This window comes from Nelumbo lutea, chromosome 1 (genome assembly GCF_056320005.1).
Source record: "Nelumbo lutea isolate HS-2025 chromosome 1, American lotus-T2T, whole genome shotgun sequence".
Taxonomy (NCBI): Eukaryota; Viridiplantae; Streptophyta; class Magnoliopsida; order Proteales; family Nelumbonaceae; genus Nelumbo; species Nelumbo lutea.
Window position 1 is genome coordinate 137,453,881 of NC_142684.1, and position 24,930 is coordinate 137,478,810.

Consider the following 24,930-nt stretch of genomic DNA (forward strand, 5'->3'; position numbering starts at 1 on the left):
GGGTGTCGGAAAAAATATTTTTCCCTTGTTGTAATGGGAAAAAAAAAAAAAAAAAAAACTATGAGCCACACATGGTCTGACATGCTCAAATGTTTGGCCTCCATGGAAGATTGATGTTAAAGTATGATTTGAAGAGAAAAAACTTTGACTGTTGGGAACATTTTTGGGCATGACCCCTTAGCATGGGTGTGCAGTCCCAAGAATAATTGCCCTCAATGTTCCTTTAACCAAAATGGCAAACGGGAAACTGAATGGGTTTATGTGTTATTTTCTTATTTGAAAGGGGAGAAAAGTTTGTCTGTTTGGACAAAACAGTTTCATGTGCCATGCATGACACAATAGCATGAGTGTCGGGTAATAAGTTAATTACAATCAATATTCTTTTAATTAAGAAGAAAAATAAAGAAGTAGAATAACATGTCATGTACAGAAAGCTTCAAAACAGAACAACCAAGAGGTTGGGTGATTCCAACTCAAACAGATCGGACTTATATGCTTATATTGAAAATTTGGCTGGGGATGATAGATAGGGTTTAAAAAAAAAAAACTTAAACTTAGCAGCTCATCATGTCATGTGGCCAGCTGGGTTGTTCTTCAAATGTTTCATTTACCAGGGATCTCCCAACCTGTTTCCAGAAGATCTTTTCTAGATGAAGAAAAAGAAGAAGTACCAGAATTCTCATGTGGTTTAATTAATGCTGTATGATTTTCAGATGATCGTGGCGCTGTATATATTTATAATTTCTTTTAAAATTTGGTTTGATCGACCAGGCTGGAGCAACGTTGGATGTTGGAACTTGAAGCTCAAAATAATAATATTAATTACTTTTTTTTAAATAGAAATGAGTATATTTTATAAAGTTATGAAACCGAAGCTTATAAAGGGGAAAGGGAACTCGGCATTTTCTGTTTTGGGGTGAGGTTCCTCAATGGGTCTTTGGCTACTAGTACTAGCTAAACTGGGCTAGGTGGTGAGGTGTCATCAGGTCATTTGGTAGATTAAACAGGGATTAGATATTCTCGAAATTAATTAATTGGGGTGAGGGGCTCACTGTTGTTGACGAATGACATGGCCTAGATTGGAAAAGTCAAATTTAAAGCTCAAGCTGCACAATGGGTTGCGTGCATGGCCTGGAACATTTTGGAAATTGGGTTACTTAATTCAATATCTTATCTTCTTAATGGAGTTCTCTCCTCTGAGTGCTAGAGTTGGTCTCCATAACCTCTTTTCAAAAACAAATTATAGAGAATGAGGCAAGCTCAAGTCAATGGAATCATGAAATGGAAAGCTTTTGGTTTTCATTGCGATAAGAATGCTGGATTGTCAGCAGCATCACATTTCATGGTTCATCGTCCACATACACACATTTAGTCTGTAGTCTGGATTTCGCAGAAAATAGTTCAGTTTTAAATAGATGTGGGTTTGGAACCTGCTTCATCCTTAGGTTCCTTCAGGGAAGTCATGAATTCTACACCCTAAGAAGGGCTAGTGCTCAGTCTCCTGCAGTTGAGTTATAAGACTATTGGCTTGAAATTATGATCCTAAACCACATGGATGAAACCTATGGTCAATCTAGGTAAGATGAAGAACTCTGAATTGACTATGTGTTCACTCCTGCAATCCACCATATCCTTTAATTGGAGTCTTCCCCAAATGATATTAGCTGTTCAAAGAAGGGCTCCGATGGATTGTGGGGAATGAGGGTTCATCTGAGCACTAACCCATAGTCCCATCCATCTCGGCATTGGATGAGAAAATTTCAATGCTATACTTGGTTTTAAGTCAATGTAAATGCTTTGTTTTTTAAAAGTAATTTTATGGGTTTTCCTACTTGAACTGATGCAAGTCCTGTTCAAGATATAGACACCCATGCCAAAGTCGTCAAGGCCTGGATTAACCTAGAAGTTGTATCGAAAGCCCAGTCCAGCAAGAGGTGAAATCAAAACCTGAAGTCACAGCCTTTGGATGTATTTTGTGGCCCCACCTTAACATCATTTCATCAAGGGTAAATTATAGATAGGTACCCTGTACTTTGGGTAGTGACAGATAGGTATCTTGAACTTTCAATTGCAATACTTAATACCCTGAACTCTGAAAAATAGACACTTAGGTCCATCAGTTGTATTCTGTCAGTTAAATATTACATAATGTCAAAAATACCCTTTTCATGTATTTCTGAGATCATTCAGGTAACCGAACGTCTCCCCACGATGATGTTCTCACATGGACAGCAAACAGCATATTCAAATTTTCTGACAATGACATTCTCTTGATGATTTTACAGTAGAATGATATCAAAAACACACAAGAAGGGTATTTTTGACATTATGTAATGTTTAACTGACAAAATACTAATGGATGGACACAAGTGTCTGTTTTTGAAAATTCAGGTACTAAAGTATTGCAATTGAAAGTTTAGGGTACCTATCTGTAATTTACCCTCTCATCAATCCAAAATGGAGCCACAACAATACATCAAGGGCTGTGTGATTCATGGCTTTTAGCAGAAAAAGGATTTCGTACTCACACCATCCCCACAGCCCTTACAGCCGTGCATTAGGAATATCTCCCTCTCAATAAAAACTTACAAGTACAGAGATGTTCCCAATGCACAGCTGAAAGGGCTGTGCGGACGGATTTTGTGCTACGCTCAATGGAAACCATTGAGCTAGCCCAGTTCAGTAACGCAGCCAGCGGACAGGATTTCTGTGGCATAAGGTAGTCTTCACCAGAAAACCTCATCTCTTATTTACTTTATTGTCTTTGCTTCTTTTTTCTTCTCCACTAAAACCCAATTGCTTGTCATCAGTCGTAGTCTAATTGACTGTAGCCAGCATTACCACCCTCAAAAGGCATTTGCAAAACATTACAGTGAGAATGTTGTTATTCGCTGGCAAATTGAGGAGAAGATTGAGATAGGCTGCTGAATACCATCCACATTTCTGTTGCCAAGGTACTAAGGATTGCAGAGATCAGCAGAGAGAAATAGAGATGCTGTTAATGATGAAAACAATAGCATAATTGATTTTCAATGGAGAACCCCTTTTGACACAAGTAGAAAACTTCAAATTGGTTTTCAAATCAATGATTTAAGCAAGCTAATGAGTTCATAGATAGAGTCATAAGCTGCAGTAATCAGAAGACATCTTTTAATTTAAGAGGTAAAAAAATGTGAGAAAAGGAGGAGACTTCAACTCCAGGTTAGCCAACAGAAACAATTACATTGAACATGAATACAACACCCAAATCACCTAATTTACAGTCAACATGATTGTATGATCAATCAAGATAAACATAAACAAAGAATAAAAAATAAAATGTCAAATTGCACTACAAAAAACAATATGTGACTAATTTCTTGTTTTTTTTTTCTATATCACATGCTCTCTTCAACTAACAGATTAACTATAAAGGAACTAGTGAATCACAGCAAACCAATCAATCAAAAGATCCCAATAGCCTCATATTTCACAAGGTGCTGGTGGCTGATTAGGAATCACCTCAAGCAAGCTCAACGGTAGGTTCCCATCCCCACACCGGTTTCTCTTGCATAAGGGGCTTGGAAGCTATCCCTAGCCTTGGCATAGAGAACATAGTAAAGCTCAGATAATATGCCAGTGAAAAAAATGAATGCTGCTCCTGCCCCAAAAACTCCCTTTCTAAGGGTCTGGCAAGAAGGCGGCTGACTCGAAATCATTGTCCTGTATTTTGTGTGGTAGGCATTCCTTGCTGAACCAGCCAGCAAGCAAATCTCGGCAATAAAGAATGTCACCCTGAGATAGAAGTGCAACAGGATTTGTTAGTTATAGAACGAAAGCAGGGAGGAGGAAACAGAGCAATGGACCATGATCCATGAGCAACAGTGTGCATTTTCACAAACTTAAACAGATTCTATCAAGCACATCTTGTGTTAAATTCGTAAAACAGGGGATGAAGAGGAAGCTGTAAAGACGCATTGGCCAAGGCACATACCAACAGGTGATGAAGAGGACTATTGCGCAAGCCCTTGAACCTCCAGGGTTCAGAGCTTTCCCACAGCAGAAGCACCTGCTTGCCACCATTATAAGAACTTGGCTAGCCATGAGGAACAGAAATGAGCCCACACCCAAACCAGTTGCAATGTCTGAGTCATAGCGACAATAGTATTGCTTCGAAGAATCACTGACGACAGTGGCCTGCAGGATGCTAGTTGATTAGTAATGACCAACAACTGAGACAAAGGACTCCTCACAAGTTGCCATAATTTTTCTTAATTGCCCATGACCGTACCACCCCAGCTAGAATGCCAACATCTTATCAGCCATAGCGAAATTAATTTTAGTATTAGTTAGTATTCCACTCTCCAGTGACAGAAATCACTAGTGCCTACTTAAAAATAAAATAGACAAGAACAGAAATTCTGTTATTATCCCCAGATCTTGCAGAGAAATTCTCGTGGGTTCTCTAGAAATTCAACATATAGGATCAGAAATTTTTCATATAACAAAACACTGGCCACAGTTAATCACATAGGAAAACTCTCTGCTGACTAGAGATATGTGTATATTAATGGAGGTTGAAGAAAATTAAAAGAAAACGAAAAAACTCTTTGGTTTCTCAAAATCTAATAGATAGTATTTATCTACAAACCACCAAAATTCGCAACTCCCTTCTAAATCACAATTAATTCTTGTCTATCTTATAAGTACTAGAACTTCGGTTGAAAGCTGGGAAAGAAGAAACAGAGGAATCAAGTGGGGCATCTAAGCCAGATCTTGAAAAGAGATCTCCTTTACAAACGGTTAAGAGAGGTAGAATTTCAGCTTGCGAACCACCCTTTTAAAGAGTTGAAAGCAATTCTACCCAGGGGGCACAAATCCCTCCTAAAATCCAGCAAAAATGTTGCAAATCACCAACTCACAGAAACAATAGAACACATGAGTAGAATTTCTAGTTGTAGAAAGCGTATATATCTACACGTCAAACCCAGACGAATAGTAACATCAGTAGATGAATAAGTAGATAGGTTAGGAGGAGAGAGAGAGAGAGAGAGAAAGAGAGAGAGAGATTAAAAACTCACAGAACTCCGACGCTGCTCAGCAGCAATGGCAAGGGAAAAGGCGATGAGATCGAAGATGAAGACGATGATCAAGAGCAGCTTGGAAGCCATTTTGATGACCAAAAGATCTCTCTATTTTTCTCTATCTACCTATGCGTGAATGATGAAGCAGAGGAACTTAAAGAGCTAAGCAAATGGAGAACTAAGGAAGACCCAGTTGCAGTATTGAGGATCAAGCAAGTGGGCGAAAAGCAATATATAGTATTGTAATTGATATTTGTTAAATGCAGATAATTTTTACCGGACCAGAGCTGGAGACTGGAGAAGATTCCGATTTAGTTGATTGTTGGTGAAGTAATTATGTGAGGTAGCAGTGTCGCACCGCTTCCAACTATATACTAATAGCTAAAACCTCTCTCTCTCTCTCTCTCCGGCGACGACAACCGAACGATGACGAGGGACTCTTATCAAGTGTCAACCACCCAGAATGTAACCGCCAATCCGACGATCCGACGATGAATGACATTGATAAGGTATTTTGCATTCCGTTAAATTCATCAGTATTCAACACAAATTAACGCCACGTGTAACGCACTCAAAGCAAAGCCTAGGAATCACGTAACCATTCACCGTTGGTGTTGTGACCTATGAAACGTGATTGCAATGGTGGGTCCCGCTCTAGGGTAGATGATGGATATCACCTGTCGTAGAGGTGGATAACTTGTGAACGGGGAATCAGTTTCCGTCTCTCACTTGCCTATGTGGATGTGGTAATTCGTTGAATGTACAAACTGCCAGTTGGAATTCGATGTGTCAGATCTAATCCAATGACCATAAAGTGACAACAGCTAGTATTCTAATCCGACGAAAGATTAAACAGGATAAATAATACATACTTCGCCGTTGTCCCTAGATCAGAATAATGGACAAGATGGGACCCACCAATCATTTTTGTAGTCTTGACTCTGACACGAACCCGCTCAGGCCTCCCACAGTTTCAGATTTTATTTTATTTTTTGTTTAATTACCAATTAAGTAAATCTTAATCGCTTGTTAACAGCGAAAAAACAATGAACACAAAAGAACGAGCGCGCGAGCCAAACCTCAAAAGGACACGAGCGTGACAACGAATTCCAACCTCGTATGGGCGTATGGTCGGCAGATTCGAATTGGGATTTGCTCCTCATGAAGAACACCTCACAATCGTGTATTGGAAATATCTTTTCATCAACAACAACATTAAGTAGGGGAGATGTTCTAGATGTACGGTTGGGAAGCGTTGTGAGGTTGGTATCAGGAGAGTTAGGAGCAGATCCAGACACTTCACCAATTGCTGCATTTTTTTTTTTGTTGTGGCATCATAGATCTACGCAAGATAGAAAAAAGTATAAAAAATAATTTCAAATAATTTTTAGAATCAAGAAAATCCAATTGTAGGTCCCACCCATCTACATGAAAACTTGTTCCAAATTGTATACCTTGGCTACGGTTTTACAATGAACTTTGAATGCCCATGTTTGAGCATTGCTTCTAACCTAATTTTATGAGCTTTAAAATTACTATTTTTAACTATTAATAGAATTAATATTAATATTAAGTTTTCTAAAATATACAAACATATTTTAAATTTTCTTCTATTTTCAACTTTTCCAAAATGTACCACACTCCCCAACTAAACTACTAAAATATATTTATTATGTATTTACAAGGATTATTAAAATTTATTTCTAAGTGCAATGGTATATGCATCATAGAGTTTGATGATGTCCAATTTGAGGTGTCCCAAACTAGGATTGCAAACAAATTGATCCTGCCAACAGGCGGAGCCAAGGTGGAAGGATGAAGCCATGCAACAAGATCTAGAACCAAGGACAAGGTCAGAGGCCCGAAGAGTTGTTCTTTGGGTAGGTACTCCGATGCTCAAGTTAGTAAAAAACGGTAGATGATTGGGCCGAGTAGTTGAGAGAAAAGTGTTGGTTCGAGTAAGGGCAGAATAACAGTATGGGTGCTAAGACTCGAAAAGTCCTTTACCTTGAGTGAGAATTACCTTTTTATAGCTAAATATCTGCGTCCTATTCGATCAGATCAGGCTTCTGGGGTTTTCGGGATGAGGTTGTCTGCCGAGGTCTTCGAGATAAGACCTAACCCTAGCGGAGCTGTCCTCCTTATCCGTACGAAGTTCTCTTGTCTTGGTCGTGCTTATCCATCTTATGTGGTGCCGACATGGCCGAAGTGATAAGGCGGTCAGGGAGGTGACACGTGGCACCCGAGGCTAGCTCAACCATAATCCAAACACCACTCCCCAAGTTTCGAAGACGAGGAGTGTAGTGCTTGGCCGTGGTTTGGCGTGGAAGAGCTCTTTGATTCTCGACTGAGGAACTTGAACTTGAAGTTTGGTTGAGCACACTATTTGGGCTGAATGGCTCGAGGTTGAACCGGTTTTTGGGTGAACTGGCTGGTTTGACATCTATACCATTTCCGAGATGAGTTGGTGGGAGCATCGTTTCATTTCCCCAAGGCTACACGCATGCGAAGGTGCGACGGCATTGTTTCATCTTCCCAAGCTATCAGAGGGTGGCGTTTGATCTACACCATTGATTTGCCTTGATTTGGATTGCTGGGAGCCTTATAAAAGGGGGTGGAGAGCATTTCCACTTTGCCATTTGTGAAGGAAGTCCTTGTAAAGCTTGGCGAGAGGTAGTCTTCGGCTTGGTGCTACTTCAGTTCCGTGGTCTAGACTTCCATAAAGTCCGGTAAGATGTCTTCTTCTTCATCCTTTGATTCCTCCTATTCATCTTCTTCCTCATTCTCCTCATCTAGTAGTGAGTCTGAGCTGGGGTCTCTTGTCAAGGCCGTGACGCTTGCTATTCGGGAGGCCGATGGCTAGGGGCCGAGGTCGATGAACTTGGGACTAAGGCCGCAGAACTGGGTGAGGCCCAGGCCGAGGTTGAGGTAGTGTTTGAGGAGGGGGATAAACTCCCTCCATGGTTTGGCAACCGGTTTGCAACCACTCTGTGTTGCCTAAATCTTGGGGACATGACCCGAATCAGTGCCTTGTATTACATCCCTAAAGAGTTCAAGCTTAGGTGTTCAAGTGTTGGTGAGAGAGCCACCTTGGCTCGGCTAGGCAAGCTTTGTGTGTACAAGCAATTCTTGTAGGCTGGATTGAGGTTTTCTTTGAGCAAGGAGATTGCCAAGGTGTTCAGGTGGAATTGGGTTCTCCCTGTTCAGTTGATGCCAAACTCCTTTAGGTTCATAGTTAGTCTTCTATGCTACTGTTCAGTCCACGGCTTGGAGATCACCCTGTCGATGTTTGTCTATTTTCTGCAACTGAAGCATCACCAGAAGGGGTATTATTACTTTTCGGCCTGACAGCGTAAGAAGGTACTGGTTGGGGCCTCGTCTTTAGTGATGCACTAGAAGGAGAAATTGTTCTTCATGCGTTGCGCTGGAGGCTGGCCTCTATAGACTGAGCTTCAAAAGCCAAGGACTAAAGTGAAGGCTCCAAGCGCGACTAAGCTCACCGAGGAGGAGAAGACGTCAATTAGGCTGGTTAAGAGGATCAGCGTGAGGGAATGCACGTCCTTCTCGATGCTAATTCATGTCGGGCTGATGAGTGATGTGGCCCATCTGTGTGCCGTTCTAGTCTTTCCGGCCTCTTCTTTTTCTGAGTTCTTTTACTTGGTGATTGATTTGTTGTTTGCCTTTGCGTAGGTGTTGAAATGGCTAGCCATGACGAGATGATTCATCGCATAAGGGCTGCGGTGGAGAGGTTGTGGTCTGGAGGGGCCCAGGGGCCCCAACCCCAAGTCGTTGAGATGCAGCCAAGGTATGTAGAGCACACGCCTTGGTAGCAAAAGAGGCCGAGATAGGTCAAAGAAGAAGTGGTGGTTGACCCAAAGGAGGGTGCTCAGGCCGACCACTCCCCTTTTCTACAGGAGAACACGTCGGAGGACAGCAATCCTACTGTGCACATGGCGCAATGGGATGTTCGGCCTAAGGATGGGCTTGAGATAGAGGGCATTCTCAAGCAATTTGTTTGGGGTTTGTTGATGCCGGCCATTAAGCACTAGCTCATCGGGTCACCAAGCAGTTCTCTAGAGAGCGTGAAGTCGCATCTATAAGTCTTCTCGCTTCTTTGGTCACTTTGCTTTGGTTAATTACTTTTGTTGTGTTGATAGTTGGTTTCTTTTTGTAGGCTACTTGCTTGGAAATTTCCCTAGTCAACCGCCTTTGGATGGTGCGACTAAGGTCGAGCGCTTGAGGACTTGATTGGCCGAGCTCAAGGCTGAGAACGCTGAGCTGAAGCGTGGCATCAACGAATGGAATGACACTGTTCGCAAGGTGAAGAATCACGTCTCCGAGCTGAAGGGAGTGCGGGAGACACTAAGGAAGGGAGGGTACCTGTGCAAATTTCCCTACCCATTCCCAAACCCGCCTATGTATCTCTAATTCCAAACACATCCCAAACTCGTCTAACTTTTCCTCTCAATTTCCCAAACCCGTCTCGACTTGTCCCACCCGTTAAACCCCTTGACCAAACATCATATATTGAAAAAAGTTTCTTAATGCTTATAATGTTACTTGAAACCAAACCAATTAATGATAGCACCAAATCTCTTAGCACTACTTTAAGCGATTAAGTCATTTTGCCTTTTGTGTTTTGTGTTATTTAATGAAATAAAATAGATTTTATTAACTTTTTTGTTCATCAAAACAATCAATACATATATATTGATGGAGGGTGATTTGACCTGACCCCCTGAGACGGTGACATGTGGATATGACTCAGCACAAGAAACAACTCAGCACCACAGCTTGACTGCGACTAAGTAACAAGCCCGCAGGACAGCTTGCTACGTCACAACTCGTAGAAGGGTGAGCTCGCTATAGCGAGCTTGAGGACCCCCGATGTACTGAAAGGGAATACTCCAAGATAAGTTTATCCCAGCTCGTGAGCTAAGATAACCAGCTCGCTCCAACACTTAGGCAGAAAAACTGCCCTAAGGGCATCCTCAAGAGGAATCACCTCGAAGTACCCCTGGGAACTCGCTACAAGGTAGCTCGCAACAGAATAGCTCGCAACAGAATAGCTCGCTACTAAGCGACACGACATTTTCAAGAAGCTTCTATCTAACAAGACCGTACTCGTTAGACTGCACCACGTCTCCTGACTAGCGGCGCAGTACCTACCAACCGACAGACTACACCCATGTCTCTCGATAGATGGTGGCGTGTCTATCCTTCCGGGACGTGTCACTCATCCGATTGGGTAGTACTCTGCAACGGTCACCTACGCAGCCTTGGCAGATAATGGCTGCGACAGAGATCCAGTGGCGGTTAGTGGCTCTTGCACACACCATGGCTGAATGCACATCATTGTCATGGTGTCCCTTACAGTCATTGGATGACCCCTTATTGTCATGGTGGGCCCCACAACCCTGAAAAGGGACGCATGTGGAAACCTTAGCTGATTTGGGCCACCATAAATCTAACTTTATGAAAGTTAGTGGGAGCCACTCTAGTTTGGCCTAAATTAACTAGGGTGTAATATTTGTTCCCTCCAGCAAATATGAGTGCACGTGATTGGGAGATCCATATGATGGCCTCTCTAAAGGCCTTCTGTCATTAGCACGACGATGGGTCATTCAGTAATGAGGAAACGCACCATAAAATTGGGTTATCCATTTGTTGTTGGATTTGTCAGAGTGTTTCATAAGATGATAGGGGCGTCATAGATCGATGTGGGAGGGGCTTCACCAGAAAATGGGAACTCTCTCACGGTACCTTGGCGTAACCTGAATATGATGGGTGAGCACTCACTGGACAGAAAGGTTTACCTGAAAATGGTTCTGAACCTTGTCTGACAGAGGCCAAAGGGAAACTCATATGATGAGTGGATATGATCCGTCATAGAAAGGTGGTGGGGTTGTGCACTGAAACAGTTGGCTCCACGCACCCTATGTGATTCCCACATTTCCAGAGACATTTCGCTGTATCCATCACTGAGATAGGAGGGAAATCTCAGAGATGAACAAATGGAAATGGAACATAGATTAAAATCCATATCTATATAGGTAACATAAATCAAACTAAGGTTGTTGACTAACGATTTGCTGTTTTATCGAAAAATGCCAAACGAACAATTTGCTAAGTTGCTTGATGACAACAAGCTTAAGGGCCCAAACTATGTTGATTGGTACAGAAACCTTATACTAGTCTTGACTTTAGAGAAACTAGATAAAGTGGCAAAGAATCCTGCACCGGATCGTTTGGGAGACAGGGCTTCAGAAGCCCGCAAGAGGGAATACCAAGAATGGGAGAAAAAAAACTCGTTGGCCCACTGCTATATCATAGACTCTTTAGATAATCCGATACAGAGGCAATTCGATCAGATCGAACTCGCCAAGGACATATTAGATAGTCTGAAAACTATGAATGAAGAGCAGAATCGTTCTACTCGACAAAAGGTCCTGAAGTAGTTCATGACCGCACAGATGACCAAGGAGCAACAAGTTCATGACCATTGTCTCCGGATGATGGGTTACATTAACAAGATGAAGGCCCTTGGGTCTGGGCTAGATCTGGTCACACAGATAGATTCCATTTTAACTTCTTGCCTCCGTCCTTCAATCCATTCATAATGAATTACGATATGAACAAGTTGAATGTTAACATTCAAGAGCTCACCAACATGTTGCAACGGGCCGATGAACTAATTAGAAAGGATGAGCTGATAGCCATGCTTGTTGAAACTGGCAAATCTAGCAAGAAGATGAGGGCAAAGAGGAAACCCCAGAAAAAGGCCACTAAGTCTAAGAAATAAAAGAAAGACAAGGCATCTGATGCTTGTCACTTTTGCAAGCAGGCCGACCACTGGAAAAGGAACTGTCCTGCCTACCTGGAATCTAAGAAAGGTACTTTCGAAACTTGTGTCATTGAGACTAATTTGTTAGTCACTTCTGTGTCCTGGTGTGTTGACTCTAGGGCTTTAACTCGTGTGTAATTCACTGTAGGGGTTCAAAGTAAGCAGAAGGCTGAGTGAAGGGGAAGTGATGCTTTTCTTGGGAACGACTGCAAGTGTTGCAGCTGTGGCAATTGGAACCATAGAACTAGTTTTTAGAGAATGATTTATTGTACTTAAAGATTGTCTTTATGTACAGAACTTAAGAATAAATTTGATTTCTGTTTCTAAACTATGTGCTGATGGATATATTGTTTATTTTAGTAATATGATTACTATTAAATGGAATAATAAATTCATCACATGCGGGGAACTGGAAAATGGTCTCTATGTTCTACATCCTTCTCTAGAAGCTACCTTAACCGAAACTATATCGGTCAAAATTCTCAAGAAAAGGACTCGTGATATAGTTAGTCCCACGTGCCTGAGGCATTATTGACTTGGCCATATCGGTATTGACCGAATCACAAGACTGGTAAAGGATGGTCCTTTGGATTTTCTAACCATAGAAGATCTTTCCACTTGTAAGCTTTGCCTCCGAGGCAAGGTGACAAAACAACCATTTAACGGTAAGCCTGAAAGATGTATAGACACACTTGACCTTATACATACTGATGTATGTGGTCCCCTGTGTATTAGGACTCGTAACCAACACGTGTATTTTATCACCTTCACCGATGATTGCTCACGATATGGTTACATGTACCTAATGAGACAGAAGTCTGAATCCTTTGAAAAGTTCAAGGAGTTCAGATAAAAGTCGAGAAACAGTTAAGGAGAGAAATTAAGGCCCTTCGATCGGATCGAGGTGGCGAGTATCTCTCTGATGAATTCAGGGACTACTTGAAGGCCAACGGGATAATATCACAGTTAGCTCCTCCTGCTACACAACAATTCAACGGTGTTTTAGAGAGGAGGAATAGGACATTGTTAGACATGGTCCGATCACTTCTCACACGCTCAGAATTGCCCACATCCTTTTAGGGATATGCATTAGAGATTGCTATCTGCGTGCTGAATCTGGTTCCAACCAAGTGTTAGACACTTGAAGATTTGGGGTTGTCCTGCACATGTTAAAAGAACGAGTGCAGACAAGTTGGAATCCAAGACCAGTCGTTGCCTATTCGTAAGCTACCCAAAGGATTCGGTGGGTTATTTTTTCTTTGACCCAAGTGAGCAAAAAGTGTTTTGTAGTCGAAATGCCAAGTTCTTAGAGACTTATTATATTCTGGAGACCCATCGCCAGGAAATAGTTCTTGATGAGGAGAGCTCAGGAGCATTGGGAGATGTCCCACAAGTTCCAAGTAGTAACCAACCTAGAAGATCCACCCGGGTATCCAGGCCACCAGTCAGTTATAGTTATGACCAGGATAGTTACCTGGTGGAAGCCTTGACTAGTGAGGAGGATCTTGTGACTTATGTGGAAGCTATGTTGGACATAGATTTCCAGAAGTGGGTGGAGGCCATGAGAGCTGAGATGGACTCGATGGAGGCCAATGGAGTCTGGACTCTAGTAGATCCGCCCTCCGGGGTAAAAGTAATTGGTTGCAAATGGATCTATAAGAGGAAGAAGGGCCCCGATGGCAAGATTGAGACCTACAAAGCTCGTTTGGTGGCAAAAAGGTACAGTTAGAAAGAAGGCATCGACTATGGGGAAACCTTTTCGCCCGTGGCCATGCTTAAATCCATTAGGATCCTACTAACTGTAACAGCATACCATAACTACGAGATTTGGCAAATGGATGTCAAAATTGCATTCCTGAATAGAGATCTTAGTGAAGATATCTACATGCAACAACCACAAGACTTCATTGCTGCTGGTCAAGAACACATGGTGTGTAAACTTAATAGATCCATATATGGACTTAAGCAAGTTTCTCGGAGTTGGAACATCTGTTTTGACTCTGCCATCAAATTGTTTGACTTTGGGCAGAATCCGGATGAGCCCTGTGTTTATGGAAAGTCTATTGGGGATAAGGTCACCTTCTTGGTGTTGTATGTGGACGATATCCTACTCATTGGGAATGATGTGGGAATGTTGATTTCGGTCAAAGTGTGACTTTCGCAGTAATTCTCCATGAAAGATTTTGGAGAAGCTTCCTATATACTGGGTCTTCAACTCTATAGAGATAGATTGAAGTGGACAATTGGATTATCCCAGGCTGCTTACATTGACAAAATTGTCTAAAGGTACAGCATGGAGAACTCCAAGAAAGGAAACGTTCCTTTTAGGCACGGAGTCACTCTCTCCAAGAAGATGTCTCCCAAGACTTCTGAGGAGATTGAGGGCATGAAAGACGTTCCCTATGCCTCAGCCGTAGGGAGCATCATGTATGCCATGCTGTGCACTCGCCCTGACATCTCAGGCGATGAGTGTCGTAAGCAGGTTCCAGGCCAACCCAGGGCAGGAGCATTGGACTGCTGTGAAGAACATAGTCAAATACCTTCGAAGGACAAAAGAGTTTTGTCTGGTATTCGATGTTAATTCACTATAAATTCTGGAGTATACTGATGTCGATTTTCAGTCGAATCCAGATGATAGAAAGTCTACATCTGGGTATGTTTTCATGATAGGATCGTGTGTTGTTTGCTGGAAAAGCAGCAAACAGGGGTCCACGGTAAACTCCACAACCGAAGCCGAGTACATTGCCGCAAGTGAAGCTGCCAAGGAAGCCATGTGGATGAAGAAGTTCATTCATGAATTAGGAGTGATTCCGTCCAACACATCACCCATCCCATTATTGTGTGACAACAATGGTGCGATCGCCGGCTAAGGAGCCTCGGGCCCAATCGAAGTCAAAGCACATCGAGAGGAAGTACCATGTACTACGGGAGATCATTGGTAGAGGGGACGTTCTGATTCAGAATGTAGCATCAACGGATAATGTGAAAGACCCATTAACTAAGCCACTCACACAAAAGGTGTTTGAGAAACACATGGAAAGTATGGGACTCCGGCTTGTACCAGATTGGACCTAAGTGCAAGTGGGAGCTGTTAGACAATTTTGTATGCCCTTAGTTTCAATCAGTTTTGATGTACTTTTGATATTTAGTGTAAATAAATAAAATACATGCTTGATTCATGTTGTGTGGTATATTTCTGTGTAAGACCCTTAAACTGGACACTTAATGAGACTCGTATTAGTTTAGAACATTCATAGCCGTTGGATAAGTCTGGGGAGATTTATCATGTCAAGGCTGACACTGGTGTGTTGCCACGTGTTGGGGTGGTTTGTCTTAGCCGCCAGGGTGAGACCCAAGGCACATGCAGTGTAGGATTACTTGAATCTTTGAACCGGATCAGATTTTCAGTATTACCTTGGACCTTGGAGATTGATGGGTAAAACTGGAATGTTACACCTGACCCTAGACCCGATTATGGTATTGCACTGGATGTCGGATTGGGCTATCTTTGATATGCCAATCAATGAGATCCTTAGCGGGGGTCAAAACCTGGGTATGTTGGAACAATTTGAGAATTCATCTAAGTGGGTGATCATAGTGACAGGATCAGTCCCTTTGTTAGACAAAGGTAATGATCGGGGATGCACTCTTTTTGATGGAAACCAAACTGCCGACAATTGATTTCAATTGTTGGATTTTTGTTTTGCAAAATTTATATATATGATATATACTTATGTTTTCAAAACATTTGCAAATGGTTTTAATTCCCGGGATCCATGTGAGTAGAGAGTGCAGCACTGTTCCTTGTAGCCGAGGGAGAGGTCTTCTCTTGTCGGGCAGTGGTTGATCATTATGGGCTGAGAGGTTAAGTGTAAGGCCATTTAGGATAATACCTGATGGGCTAATCTTGTATCTGCCCACAGTCCCTAGGTTTTATAAGATGACTTGCCCCAGGGACCACTTAGTGTAAGTGTTGGGCCCATAGGGTCCATGTGATGGGCTCAGGGGGTTCATTGGGCTTTCTAGTGAATACGGCTAAGCCTTATAACAGAGGCTGGGTTGAACCTATGTGGCTAATGTGTAGATCAATGCTTGGGTCCCACACCATACAAAGAAGCCCAATTGGGCAGTAGTTTGCAAGACTATTGAGCATTTATTACATATTGGGCCTAAAAGCCCATTTTCGATCTGGGCTGATTTGATCAGTCACTTAAAAGGGCGAATCTGAGATTAGGTTAAGCCCAAAAGTTGATCTAATCTACAGATAAGATTAAGAGGAGTCCTAATCCAAATACAGATTTGGATAAGGGCAACTCCTAATATGATTAGGAGGTTTCTTAATCACCAAGAAAGAGGAAGAAAACCCTAATTTGAATTACTTGAATTCGAATCCCAAGTGTTTTTAGCAGAACACTCTGCATTCTTGAGATAAGATCTCAGATAACCCTAGAGAAGAAAATAGCAGTTCGCCACCTTCTTCTCTAGCATTCTCCTCTAGCAGCCGCTGCCACCTTTTCTGTCAGTTCAAGTTCTCAGTTAGAAAAGATCAAGAAAGGTTCTTGATTGTTCATGTGGTGCTCACAGTCTACCATCGTGTTCTTCAGAAGAACCTGGTTTGTGGGATGAACACTGCTGGTTCGACTCCATCTTCACTGTGTCATCTTTAGTGGTAGCTGATCTTGGGATCTTCTTTGGGCGTGAACACCAACGTTGGGAGATATTGCTTCTCTGGATCAGGTAAAATCTCTTCCATCTCTTTTGGTTCAAATCTGGTTTGGTTTGGTTTAAGTAGGGTCATTGAATTTTGATTCTAAAATCAGGGAATACGATTCCCAGTTGGAAGAAATGTAGGAAATTTTTGAAATTCACCCACCCATTCTGCAACCATTTTGGCGTCCATATGATGGATCCTACCATTCTTTCAAGAAAGAGATTTAAAACCGGGTTCTAATACCTGAGAACCACAAGAATCCATTCAGAGAAGAAAAACAGAAGAGCAACCGGCCTCAGGGGTCCACTGCCTCCAACTCATCACATCCTCCGGAGAGTTAGGCTCTTCTTCCTCCGCAAGGTCCGCTGTCTCAAGATCCAGACCCTTCATTGTTATGCCATCGAGGTTGAGCCTGAAGAACTTCTTTCGGACCAGCCAACGGTAGAGTTTAAATACAGAGTGGTAGGAGCTCGAGCCGTACTCTACCTAGAGGTCGTGGTACTCCTAGGAATCCTTGAAGTCCCACACCGCCTTAACCCACTCAACCTCCACCATGGAGTCGAAGTTCCGAGTTCGATCCTGAAGCATGGACTCCAAGTCTTGAACCTGCTGGCCAAGAAGCTCCCTCTCTGCTGCCACCCTTGATGACTCCTCCTGGTAGCAAGCACTCTCCTTAGATAGTCAGGCGATCTGTGCTTCCTAGTCCCGGGTGAGCAGCTCCTGGTCATCACTCCCCTTTCGAGCCTGAAGGACTTCACCTCGGGCCCGGTCGAGCTCACCATGGAGCTTCTGCACGGTTGACCTCTAAGCACGAGCATCGTCGGAGTGAATGTTGGTCTGGAGGGCCATGGCATGGATGGAGGAGTTCACTTGCCAACAAAAGACTAAGGTCAGAAAAAAGAAAATGAGAGAAAAGAAAGAGAAGGAAGGAAAAGCCCACTTACCACCATGCATTGAGTGGAGGCAAGCCTGGCGTGCTCCTTGGGGTCCATCTCTCCCCAGCTGGTGACCTCCTCGTGGCAAATCACCCTTTGGCTCTTTCGTGCAGCCACGATGTAGTCATTAACACCTTCCCAGTTCCCGGTAGGGAACTGCAGGAAGGGGAAGGGGCGGGATGGCCCAGATAGAGGGAACAGTCCTTGCCCCGGGAGCTCGCCCTCCTCAAGGCCACCTTCTACGACAACTCCCTCGGATGGGATCGGTGGGACCTCCGACGGTGGAGAAGCAAAGACTGGGTCAGTAGACTCGAACTCAGCACCCCCAGAAGTGGAAGCTCGATCAGGACGCAACCTCTTCGCCTTGCGCTTCTGGTTGCTGGATAGAAGGCGGCGTGCGTCAATACCAGACATGATGGCTGCCAAAAATCACAAGGTATTAGTCTAGTAAAAAAAATTTACAAGGCACTACGTGACCTAAAAAGCAACCTACCCGGGCTCAGGCCGGCCCGCGCGAGCTTGTCCTTGGTCAAGTAGTCCGATCACTGGAAGCCAACCGCTGCCTAGGATTGCAGTGTTTCCCAAACTTTGGGGTCCAAGTCAACCCCTGAATCCTGGATGGCAGCCCTCCAATGAGTTGGGAAGGGCCACCCTTCGGGGTTGCGAACTACAAAATAGTCCCGCTTCCAGGCCAGGATCCTGTTCGGAAGCTCGTATAGGAGCTTGAAGCCACGACGGGGAGAAAAATAGTAGGAATGCCTTTCTAGAGGCACTCCAGGAGAAGCATTCTTGATGCAAAGGATGGTGGAAAGGATGTCAAGATTAAGGGGAAGACAGTACTTATAAAACAAAGAGATAGTCCCAACTATATTCCAGATGGAGTTGGGGTGAAGCTGGTCAACAGTGACATTGAAGTGAATCAAAACCTCCACTATTAGAGGATGCAAAGGAAGACAGAGGCCAGCGATGAGCTGCTCCTGGAAGATCACTATCTCATCAGGACCGTGCTCCCAGGGATAGTCACCAGAGGGGAGACTATAGACAAGGTCTCTGGGGAGGTTAAATTGCAGAACTAAGGTCCTAAGTCTCTCCATTGACATGGAGGAAGGACCAAAGTTATTTGGCTCCCTGCCTCTAGAGGTAGAAGTAGTTTTTCCATAAGCCTCCCTAGCTTTCGGAGCCTGGGAAAAAATGTGGTACGGATACCCAGACATACTAACAAAATGATAAGACTCACTAGGGAAGAAATGAATCGAAAAGAAGGTGTGAGAAGGAGAAGAGCTCGGGCAGCTAGATGAAGACGTGGCCTCAGAATCCAAAGGCAACGAAAGTTAGCATAAAAGAACTTAGGCGTGGGGCCCTCCTATTTATAGCTATTGTGCCCTCAAATTGACGGCTCTGGTTAAAACGGATATGACGGTTCACAGTCAAGCTGACCGCACGCCTCCTGAAGCTGAAACGTGACTGGCTGCATGCCTCCCATGATTAAGGTAATGACGGTTGCACGTATTCCGGAACTAAGAGCCGCTTCGGCACGTCTTTTGGCATTCAAAAGGTCCAGAGACCCCCTAACTTCTGCATGCGTATTTAATGTGATCAGTCAATCAAGTTTGAACTTTGGGTCAAATCCACCCGTCACACTTCATGAACTCCTCACGCTAAGGTAGCACCCTTAGCCCGAGGAGTGGGGGGCAATTGATGGAGGGTGATTTGACCCAACCCCCTGAGATGGTGACATGTGGACATGACTCAGCACAAGAAACAGCTCAACACCACAACTTGATCGTGACTAAGTAACAAGCCCGCAGGACAGCTCGCTACGTCATAGCTCGCAGAAGGGTGAGCTCGCTATAGCGAGCTCGAGGACCCCCGATGTATTGAAAGGGAATGCTCCAAGATAAGTCTATCCTAGCTCGTGAGCTAAGATAACCAGCTCGCTCCAACACAAGCAGAAAAACTGCCCTACGGGCAACCTCAAGAGGAATCACCTCGAAGTACCCCTAGGAGCTCGCTACAAGGTACCTCGCAATAGAATAGCTTGCTACTAAGCGGCATGACGTTTTTAGGAAGCTTCTATCTGACAAGACCGTGCCCGTTAGACTGCACCACGTCTCCTGACTGGTGGCGCAGTCCCTTCCAGCCCGACAGATTGCACCCACGTCTCTCGACAGATGGTGGTGTGTCTGTCCTTCCTAGACATGTCACTCATCCGATTGGGTAGTACTCTACAATGGTCACCTGTGCAGCCTTGGCAGATAACGGCTGCGACAGAGATCCAGTGGTGGTTACACCCGATTTGACAAGAACGGTCATATTTAAGAGCCCTATGGTCGAAGGGGAAAAGGTATCTTATATCTTATATCTTACATCTTGAACACCCGAAATTATCTGAATTCTGCCTCGAGCTAATCTCGAACACTCAGTGATCTAGCGTGACCTGCACTCTTAGTCTTCTTTGCACTCTTTACTGCTTTCTCCAGCGTTCTAACTTAAGCATAAGAGTATTCCCACCGGGCAAGTCCCCCGGGAATCCTTCACCGTCTTCTTCTCAGGTACCGTCCGTCGCTAGCTAGGAGCCAGTCAGTTGCCAGATAGGAGTGCTCGGATTGCGCAACATCATATATGATTAACAATTCCAACTAAAAATTAAAAGAAATAATATTTAAAATTAGCATTTTATAACTAAATGAAATAAACAATCTATCAAATCCAAAATTACATCAAATGATGATTTTAATCCCAAGAAATTTATATAATTAAATTATTAATAATAGAACAATTATCTTAGTACTTAAAATTTATAAATTTGTGCACGATATATATCGCATGTATCGAATACCCTAAAGTCAAAACCTAAACACATCCCAAACCTTATAAGGTTTTAATTTAAAATCCCAAAACTATTCCAAACCCTATAGGATTTTGATAATTCGGTCCTATTTGGGTCGGGACGAATCGAATACCTGAAAATTCCCACAAAATTACTATTCCTAATCATGAACTGGTATCATGGTTGTATGATATCAATTGGTATTGGCTAATACATAGGTATGCCAATACAAACTATTTTCTTTTGAAGGGTAAATCTATGATGCCGGAAAGGTATGATAGAAAAGCTTTGACCAATAAACCCCTATGAATTTTGAATTTTGGTGTCACTTAATTGGTTAATATTAGTTGATTGTTTTTAAGTTTTTTAGTATTATAGTCAAACGTTATTTTGAATACTAACTTAAATGTTAATTAATTGAGCCAATCAATTATATCTCACTTTAATTAATTATGTTGGTTTTGGCATCGGTGCTGGGCATGTGTGAGTTGTAAGCACCGTTTTATGTATCAGAAAACAGTATTTATTTGTTTTGTTTGGAAGTGGTATTTCCACATAGGCTGTTTTTGGGAAAACATACTGGTTTTGTTTGTTACCGGTGCTGTAGAACCGCTTTTAGCATTGGTCATATTATCCAGCATCAAAGATGATGCTACATCATTGCACTATTGGTAGTAACGAGCTGTTTTTTAAGAAAACATCAAACGCCTGTTTGGCATCGTTGCCGTTGCTCCAGAAAACGGTGACACATCAGTGCCATGTTGGAAAAAAGGTGCTCTAGGAAACGCTTGTTTGTTTCGATCCATTTTTCCATAAAAAACGGTGCCCCCAAGCCACACCTTGGAAATCGAGAAGGTGTGGTTTGAAGCAACGACAGATTTGGTGTTTCCTAGAGCTGTAGCTCATTGCTGCCAATAGGGACATGAGGTGGCAATGACAGGGACATGACATGGAAAACATTTCCTAGAGCATTGGTACCAAACAGAAAATGTTGTTGCTCCAGGAAACGTCCTAGTTGGCAGCAATATTTCCAAACAAAAAAAAAATACCGTTTTCTGAGAAAATGGTGCTTTCAACCAACACATCAGCAGCACCATTTTCTTATCTGCAACATTAATGCCAAACATATACCAAATTAGGCATTGCTTCATACCACACTTTCCCGATTTCCAAGACATGGTCTGAAGCAACGTTTTTTTTTTTATGAAAAAATAGTACCAAATAAGTGGTCATTTTCTGAAGAACCACTTTTTCTGATGTGATGCCTACATGGCACCGTTTTCTTAGAAAACAACATCAACGCCAAACATCACCTATGTTTTTACCCACTTTTCTATGCGCCATTACTTGTGAACTTTCAGATCTTGCCATTTATTCTCTCATTATTAAATTCAGGTTAAAAAATTTCAACTCACATGCTACTAGTAAGACTTAAAACCAAATCTTACAAATTAGAGGGTATGATTATTAGCCACCCAAGCATCGTCAAATGTTGTGTATAGTTAAAATAAATAATGTTATAAACGCCCAACCAAAAATTAAAAAATAAAGATAATCAACATTGGTATTTTATAAATATTAATGAAATTAATTATCTATCAAATCCACTAATCCATATAAAAACAATTTTTTATTTTTTATAATTTATAAAAATAAAAATACTTAAAATACAATAAATATCTTAATAAGTAAAAAATTTATTAATCTGCATATGATAAGTATCTTAGAAATTCTGTTGGATCTAATGCATTTTAAAATTAAGATTAAACATTTTCTATAAATCATAAATTAATATTTAATTTACAATAAATAAAAAAATACCTTGTACTTTAGGCTGAATGCCAATTTAGTACCCAAACTTCAAAATGTGACAATCTAATACCCAAACTTTCATTTTGCAACAATCTAGTACCTACCGTCAGTATGTATATCACGTGACCTCATCTACGATTTAAGAATTTTGAAAATATCAAAATTACCCTTACAAAATACATTGTTCATAGTTCATACCCACCTCCCTCAATTCCAACAACAGCAAAGACCATAGGGAAGAGCGCCTGGAAGCACCCGAACCAGATCGGTGATGTCTCCTCCAATGCCGATGGGATCTTCCCCTTACTCTTTCAGCCACTTGAGGTCTTTCTCTCCCCTCTTGAGCCTCAACACCAGAACCATCGCTGCCCATCTTTAGCTACCCTGAACCTTTCGACTCTTCTTCCACTTCAATCCAAAGAAGCTCTAAAGAATGTCTCAAGACCATCGACTCCAGACCTTCTACCACAATTTCCCTGAGAACTATTAGACAGTTGTATGCCCTTAGCTCCAATCAGAATGATGTACATTATGAATTTATTGTAAATGAATAAAGTACATATTTGATTCATGTTCCTGTGGTGTGTTTATGTGTAATACCCTTAAACTGGACACTTTTGTGACTCGTGTTAATTTAGAATGTTCACAACCATTGGATAAGTCTGGGGAGATTTATCCTACCAAGGCTGACATTGGTGTGCTGCCAAATGTTGGAGTGGCCTGTCTTAGCCGCCAGGGTGAGACCCAAGGCACTTGTAGTGTAGGATTAATTGAATCTTTGAACCGGACCAGATTTCCTGTATTGCCTTGGACCTTGGAGATTGATGGGAAAAACTGAAAAGTTACACCTGACCCCTAGACTCGATTGTGATACTACACTAGGTGTCGGATTGGGCTGTCTTTGATATGTTGGGATAGTCTGAGAATTCATCTGAGTGGGTGATCATAATGACAGGATCAGCCCCTTTGTAGGACAAAGGTAATGATTGGGGATGCACTCTCTCTGATGGAAACCAAGACTGTCGGCAGCCGATTTCAATCATTGAGATTTGTTTTACAAAATGTATTTTATATGAGATATAAAAGTATATATATTATGGTTTCCAAATGTTTGCAAAAGGTTTTAATTCCCAGGATCCATGTGAGTAGAGAGTGCGGCATTGTTCTTTGCAGCTGAGGGAGAGGTCATCTCTTGTCGGGTAGTGTTTGATCATTATGGGCTGAGAGATTAAGTGTAAGACCATTGAGGGTAATACCTGATGGGCTAATCTTGCATCTTCCCACAGTCCTTGGGTGTTACAAGGTGACTTGGCCCAGGGACCACTTAGGGTAAGTGTTGGGCCCATAGAGCCCATGTGATGGGTTTCAGGGGTGCACTGTCCATAACAGTGTATTCGGCCTGGCCTTGTAGCAAAGGCTGGGCTGAACCCATGTGGCTGATGTGTAGATCAATGTTTGGGTCCCACGCCATACAAGGAAGCCCAATTGGGCATCAGTTTGGAAGGCTAAGTGAGCACATAACCTTATTGGGCCTAAAGCCCATTTCGAATTGGGCTGATTTGATCAATTAAATGAGGGGCGAATTCTAAGATTAGATTAGCAGATAGGATTGGGCCTTAACCCTATCCACAAAGAGAGTCCAGATCTGAATCACATTCAGATCTGGAAACCTTCTAATAGGATTAGGAGGAGGCTGATCTAATCTGCAGATATGATAAGAGTTTACCCTTATCATTTAAAGGGAATTCTAATCCAAATATGATTTGGATCTACAACTCCTAATGGGATTAGGAGTTGATCCCTTTAAGCTTATAAAAGGAGGAGGGGGCGGCAGCCTTTAGAAGGATCATCGCGCTAAATCTCTCTTGCCGCCTCCTTCCTGTTGCCGCCATATCTGCTAGTTCGATCTCCTCTTGTCAGTAGGAGTGATCAAGATTGGATCTTGATATCAGTCCTTTGTGAAAGGGCTGATTGGAAGTAGTGCTCACGTGCCATCTAGTTGATTCTTGTGAAGGATTTGGTTCTTGTGAATAACGCTGCTGATTATGCTCCATCCTGCACTGCACCATCTTCAGTGGGAGCAGTTTTTTGTTCTTTCCTTGGGCGTGAACACCTCCATTGGGAGATACTATTCTCCGTATCAGGTATATCCCTCTCCTACTGCTTTTGTTAAGATCTGATTCGGTTCTTGGTTCAAGATTGATTCTTGAAAAATATGTTTTTTCTAAAATAGGGAATACGATTCCTAATAGGATGGAGAGAAATTTTTGAAATTCGCCCATTCTATTCCGCAAGATTCGGGCGTCCATATGATGGATATCTCATCCCTTCAAGAACTTCCATTGTTAGAGCTTTAGGTATCTCATGCGGTGCTCACGCCCAGATCAATAACTTCATGACCTCGAGGTCCCTCTAGTAGAGGTTCTCCTCTTCTACTCCGACGAAACCCGCAGCGGCATTCCCCAACTCCCTGAGTGTTTCCAAACACCAGGCATGAAGCGGGAGTCCAAACGCTCTTACCCTTCACCTCCGAGTTCCTTTGCACTTGCAATTCCTCCCAAGGATTGGCAACCACCGAAATGGAGACAACTTCTTTCCTCCTAATGGGTATGGGCTCTATTCACAGATGAGTGTTTACCGCCCTGGCATGGACGTTACCAAGGCTGAGCTGGTAGGGAGAACGAACTGGAGAAGGGAAGAGAGAACAGAGACCGTTGGAGAGTGGAAAGCCAAGG

The 24,930-nt window shown here is 42.6% G+C and overlaps 1 protein-coding gene across 4 annotated transcripts; it reads right to left on the reverse strand.

The window, feature by feature from the left end:
• Nucleotides 1-3,202: 3,202 nt before the first annotated feature.
• On the reverse strand, nucleotides 3,203-5,572 carry LOC148877839 (uncharacterized). 4 transcript variants are annotated; one of them, XM_088945037.1, is made up of 4 exons: nucleotides 5,341-5,572; nucleotides 5,061-5,189; nucleotides 3,974-4,176; nucleotides 3,203-3,774 (listed from the first exon to the last, which is right to left on the reverse strand). In XM_088945037.1, the coding sequence occupies exons 2-4, from the start codon at nucleotides 5,148-5,150 to the stop codon at nucleotides 3,513-3,515; spliced, it is 555 nt and encodes a 184-aa protein (XP_088801163.1). In that variant the 5' UTR covers nucleotides 5,151-5,189; nucleotides 5,341-5,572; the 3' UTR covers nucleotides 3,203-3,512. The 4 variants fall into 4 exon arrangements, with proteins under 4 accessions (XP_088801163.1, XP_088801180.1, XP_088801172.1 ...); XM_088945054.1 differs by having other exon boundaries at nucleotides 5,346-5,563; XM_088945046.1 differs by having other exon boundaries at nucleotides 5,061-5,185; nucleotides 5,341-5,563.
• Nucleotides 5,573-24,930: the final 19,358 nt, after the last annotated feature.